The following is a 5,882-nucleotide window of genomic DNA, read 5'->3' on the forward strand; positions in this document are numbered from 1 at the left end:
TTGTGTGCATAATTCAAATTTGAAATACAAGCACATGCTCCAGTGCACCAAAGCTGGTTGAAAAATCACATGTGTGACCTCAGGTAAATTTCTAGGTCCCATGCGAGAAATGGGAATGAAATTCAAACATCTGGGTGTCGTTGCTCGGCTAGAAACATTGAGAAACTTGGTTTTTTAATTCCTATAAATCCGAAACACGCATGAAAATCATGAACCTTGGCTTGGTGTCATGACATGGCACCAACATGCTGTGGTAATTTTGCTGTCTGATTTGCGAAGGCGCACACATTAAGAATCAACAGTCATTTCGGAACAAGTGTTGTCACATTAGAATCGGAAAACACAAGTATTATTGAAACCGTGGGCGTTCTATTTACCATTTACAAGCCGCCACGCGTCCCTTTTTTTATTAGCTAGGAGGCGCCGTGCAGGGTAGCTATTTGAGTACGGGAGGCGTGTGATCAGACCCCTGCGCGTGCTTATTGAGAGGAGAGCCCTTTGACCTCCATCTGCCGTCCACCTCTCTCCCAAGGTCTCCATTAATGGCGCCCGAGCCTCTGTTTAATGGCGTGGCAATGTCTCACTCGACTGAGATTTAAGAGAGAAAAAAGAAAATCTAAAAAGAAACTTTTCCACAGATCTTGATGTAAGATCCGATGGACCTATATAGCATCTACTGCGACTTATAGCAAGACTGATGAATATATATATAAGGACGACGAGTGTGGATAATAATTGTCTTACATAATTAGGAAGATAATTAAAAAAACCACATGCGGCTATGCCCGAAATACAAAAGGGCAAAAGAAGAAGGAAGACGCATAAACGATCTGGCTCGCTGATCTCTACTTTCTTTATGCGCTGCAGGTCGCGGAGACTAGTTCTTGTGGCGGGGGATGATCTCTTTCATCAGTTTCATGTCCTTAATATGCTACTTGGCACCATCCATTGATTCCTCCACCAGCCTGTTGCGCTCGATGTGGAGCATGGCATTTTCGTCCATAAGTTTCTGGACGATGACACCCGTCCTCTGCAACAAGGCAGTGGTTTCCTCCTCCTGCTTCGCCCTTCCTGTGATCTTCACCCTCAGCAGGTCGAGCTCGCCCCGGATCTTTGCATTGCCCTCCTGATAGAGGCGAGGGTGTCCCGATCTTTCGATGAGATGATAACTATCGATTTGGTGGAGACGACTTTGACGATCCGACTACAAACGTGCACGACGTTGCGCCTTAGCAACCGCTAAACCAATCTCCTGAGGTTACTGACAATGCTGGAAGCACGATCAGCCTGACCACGAAGGTCTATTCCTGCAAGAAATCGAAGAACGAGCAAGAATATGATAAAGCAATCTGAATATTGCAAATATATATGAGGTATTGATAATGGTGGGGATTCGTAAGCGGTCTTGGTCTGGTCGTTGGACACAAACCAAGTACACGAAGTTGCAATGGCTAACTTTTAATCTAAACAAAACCCAAGGAAAAAGCTACTAGATGGATCTACTTATATAGGAGCAAGGGGTGGCGACCAAGGAGGTGGGAGGATGTCCCAAGGCAGCCTAAAACTAACCCTAGGTCGTACAAGGCTCATGGGCCCAAGTGGAGATGATGCAACACCTTTGGGTTGTAGTTTGACTCGGATTCTGCTGCAACGTCAGATTGTTTCGTCCGTAACTCAGCGCTCCGGACGAATTTGAAGGTGAATCCAATTGGGTTGGAAAGAGCACGAAATCTAGTTTCCAACAAAAAAAGAATCACCCAATTCGGAGTCCGTATGAAAAAGTTGTTGGCGTTTTGAGTCAGGTATGTCTGTGTAGTCCGAATCTGAATCCAGAACGTGAGAGACTTGGACTCTATCTTCTCTTGCCCCAAAAGTGACGTGAGAGGACTTTTTGAACACAACCTAAACTTCTCCTTTTCTCTTATCTTCATATATGGATTGTACAAATGTCCCATACACCGGCAATTAGACAAAACACAAAAGTGTGTGAAGTATTTTTGTTCTGGATAACATAAATAGATTATTGAATATTTTGCATTAGAAATCACCTGAAAAATATGCATGTATGCAATATTTTTGGTCATATGCACGTGGTGGAAATTGATGGATGGGTGGTGGACAGCGGAAGAGATAATGATGCAGCGGTGGCGTGACTAATGTGAACAGAACTCGAAACTCTAAACGAACTAGACACTAAGACCAGCAACTCGACACGACGATGCAACCGATAATTCAACTATGCAAGCAATGAAAAGAAAATTGCAAAGGCTCAGACTGGCTTGGACCAAGGATGAATAGATCTAACTCTTTTTTGTGGCTTTTTCTTGGACAATAGGTAAGAAAATAAATCTAATCTAGGAAAACTGGAAATTCTCACCGAGCAACCTGAAAACTGATACCACTTGATAGAGGCGAGGGTTTCCCGATCTTTCGATGAGATGATAACTATCGATTTGGTGGAGATGACTTTGACGATCCGACTACAAACGTGCACGACGTTGTGCCTTAGCAATCACTAAACAGATCTCCTGAGGTTACTGACGATGCCGGAAGCACGGTCAGCCTGACCACGAAGGTCTATTCCTGCAAGCAATCGAAGAACGAGCAAGAATATAATAAAGCAATCTGAATATTGCAAATATATATGAGGTATTGATAATGGTGGGGATTCGTAAGCGGTCTTGGTCTGGTCGTTGGACACAAACCAAGTACACGAAGTTGCAATGGCTAACTTTTAATCTAAACAAAACCCAAGGAAAAATCTACTTGATGAATCTACTTATATAGGAGCAAGGGGTGGCGGCCAAGGAGGTGGGAGGATGTCCCAAGGCAGCCTAAAACTAACCCTAGGTCGTACAAGGCTCATGGGCCCAAGTGGAGATGATGCAACACCTTTGGGCTTGTAGTTTGACTCGGATTCTGCTGCAACGTCAGATTGTTTCGTCCGTAACTCAACGCTCCGGACGAATTTGAAGGTGAATCCAATTGGGTTGTAAAGAGCACGAAATCTAGTTTCCAACAAAAAAAGAATCACCCAATTCGGAGTCCGTATGAAAAAGTTGTTGGCATTTTGAGTCAGGTATGTCTATGCAGTCCGAATCTGAATCCAGAACGTGAGAGACTTGGACTCTATCTTCTCTTGCCCCAAAAGTGACGTGAGAGGACTTTTTGAACACAACCTAAACTTCTCCTTTTCCCTTATCTTCATATGTGGATTGTACAAATGTCCCATACACCTGCAATTAGACAAAACACAAAAGTGTGTGAAGTATTTTTGTTCTGGATAACATAAATAGATTATTGAATAGTTTGCATTAGAAATCACCTGAGAAATATGCATGTATGCAATATTTTTGGTCGTATCCAAGGTAGTCATGTCCTCATCACCTCCCCTAGTTGCCAGATGACACCGGTAGCCTCGTCCTGCAACCTCGCCCAGCCAGAGATCTGATCCATCTGGCTATTGACCGTCGCATGCATGCGCTTGTAAGAGTTCTCGCTTGCCCGCGAGAAATTTTCCTAGGTCGCCGCGGCGTGGCGGGACCTTCGTGCTGCTTCGGCGGCACGACGGGACATCTCTGCTGCTTCCGCGGCGTGGCCGGACCAGTGTGCTACATCAACGGTGCGGCGGGACATCTCTGCTGCTTTCGCGGCGTGGCCGGACCAGACTAACAAACATGACATGCAGTGGTTCGTTCATTGCATGCAATGCTATTAGTTAGCAATAAGACATTATGTTCTCTCGTTTTTCCCTCTGCCTTGGTCGCGGTGCACAACCTAAGATGACCTAGACGGAGGGAGTAGTAACATAGCACACTTAGAGAAAATTCTGCTTGTGTGGCAAGTAATTAATAAGAGGTGGTAACATAATATGTTACTGTAACATAGCGCTTTCCAAGACAAGATAAATGAAGCCATCTATGATACTACTATTATGTTACTTTGCATTATGAAGGTAATAACTTAGACTAGTGTCATATGCATAACACTAGTCTAAGTTACTCCCCACTCTCTATTTGCCTCTCTCCTCATTAATTACTTGCCACCTCATCATTTTTGCTTATGTGGAATCTATGTTACTACTATGTTACTCCCACTAGGACCAGCCTCATGCGCAGAGAAATTAGGATCGGAGGGAGTACTACTAGTAGTACTACTTTGATGTGTCGCGTCAACTCGCACAAGTATGCAACACTTCCTGAACAAACAAGCATATAAGCTGTTATACTTACTTCTTATAAGCAGTTATACTTCTTACCCAAAGGATCTTTATATCCAACAAACACAAAATATCTATTCAACTGTTGGAAATTACTTTAAGTGTTGATCTGATGTCGAAGTAATTGCTGCATCGCCACCAAAGCCCACCATCTCTTAAGCTAAAGTAGACCGAGCTAACCCCTATATTAGCATATTACTAAGATAAACAGAAGGCACTATAGAATCATTTAGGACGTGAACTTGTCAATCTGAATGTGGAGGGACACCAGCTTAGCCCCGGCCAGCAGCTTGGTTGGAATTGTGAAGAAGGTCAACTCGTGCACGACGACGTCTCCGGGATCCTTGCTGCTTGTCACCTCCATTTCCACCTTGGCGGCATCGGTCCTGCCTTTCGGCTCCCCCGGCGGGCCGTTCGCCCACAACTTGGCTACATAGTGCAGAAGTGGGGACGACCCCGCTCTGACGCAGACGACTGACACGGCGATAGGCGCGCTGATGTCAAGCACAACACTGACCAAGAAAAACGTGCAGTCATCCTCCTCTGTGAACAGCAAGAGCCGTGGCTCCGACAGTGGCACTGGCAGCTGGAGCACCTTGCCATACTGGATCCTGTGCACAGGCATGGGATGCACGGTGCTGATGTGGTGGGAGAGCGCCGACGGCGGGCCTTCATAGCTGCAGACGGGCACGGGGCATTTGCAAGGCGCGAGCGGATACACGCTCTGGTGATCGGCAAGCTTGTGGTAAGTGACATAGAGTCCACAACCTCCGTGCGGGCACTCCACCCTCACCGAGGAGAGGACGACGTCCACCGCCGTGTTCCGCATGTCGAAGCCACCGCCGCGCTCGCACTTCTAGCACTGCCGCTGGTTCCCGAGGCACTTGACGCGGCAGTCTACGAGGCCAGGTGCCCCCCTTGCACTGCACAAATCAATCGAACATCACATCAATTAAGAAACCTGCACCTTGCTCGATCAGCCGAACGAAGGAGGTGTATTGGAACCTCATACACTGGAGGCTTCATGGGGCGGAGGCACAAGGGGCAGTGGAGCAAGGTGAGGTCCATCGAGACCATAGAGAGCTCCATCGTCGGGTCCTGTTCCGTCTGCATGATCTCGCCCTCCTCGGAATTCCGCCCTCCTCGTGCACAACCATCTCTCTCTTTATTAGGGCCGGGGCATTACAAAGCTTTACCGTCACATATTCATACTACTTCAAGGTGCATTAAATCAACACGTGCAAGTATCAAAAGGAGAGTCACGGCATGCATGCATGCGTTGTAATTAACGCATCGGTAAACGCAAATTATTGAAATATATCGAGTGCTGTGCTTTGTTATGTCGCGTCAACTCGTACAAGACCGAGAAGTTTGATTACTACAACGCCCTCTCGCCTTAACCGCACCTGCCTTTGGCTGCATGACAGGTGGGCCACCCTCCTGTTGGGTCCACCTGTCATGGACGCAAAGGCGGGAGTAGTAAGTCAATGAAGCTGCGTCCCTCCCTCGCCCATTTGCGTGGTGGCTAGCAGGACTAGGAGAAGCTTTTGTTCACTACACGCTCTCCCTCCCGCATGCGGTGGACATGCAACAGTTCAATCGATGTCAGATGGCCAAAAGCATACTGTAGTACTCCTCCACTACAGTTTCATGTGTGGAGTAG

The 5,882-nt window shown here is 46.7% G+C and overlaps 1 protein-coding gene across 1 annotated transcript; it reads right to left on the minus strand.

Annotated features, from left to right (window-relative positions):
- Positions 1-931: 931 nt before the first annotated feature.
- LOC147959627 (uncharacterized) lies at positions 932-5,048 on the minus strand. The gene is made up of 2 exons (XM_087532785.1): positions 4,488-5,048; positions 932-1,126 (listed from the first exon to the last, which is right to left on the minus strand). Exons 1-2 carry the CDS (start codon positions 5,046-5,048, stop codon positions 932-934), a joined length of 756 nt encoding a protein of 251 aa, XP_087388911.1.
- Between the last annotated feature and the right edge of the window lie 834 nt (positions 5,049-5,882).

This window comes from Triticum urartu, chromosome 7A (genome assembly GCF_056163025.1).
Source record: "Triticum urartu cultivar PI428250 chromosome 7A, HENAU_Tu73, whole genome shotgun sequence".
In the NCBI taxonomy this organism is placed as follows: domain Eukaryota; kingdom Viridiplantae; phylum Streptophyta; class Magnoliopsida; order Poales; family Poaceae; genus Triticum; species Triticum urartu.

What these genes read in the sequence shown, in the direction of transcription:
- LOC147959627 (XM_087532785.1), bottom strand. Translation starts at nt 5,048, where the DNA reads ATGCGGAACACGGCGGTGGACGTCGTCCTCTCCTCGGTGAGGGTGGAG. An exon ending in TGCTGGCCGGGGCTAAGCTG is followed by an intron (nt 1,127 to 4,487) that starts GTGTCCCTCCAC and finishes CGCCTCTATCAG; the next exon opens with GAGGGCAATGCAAAGATCCG.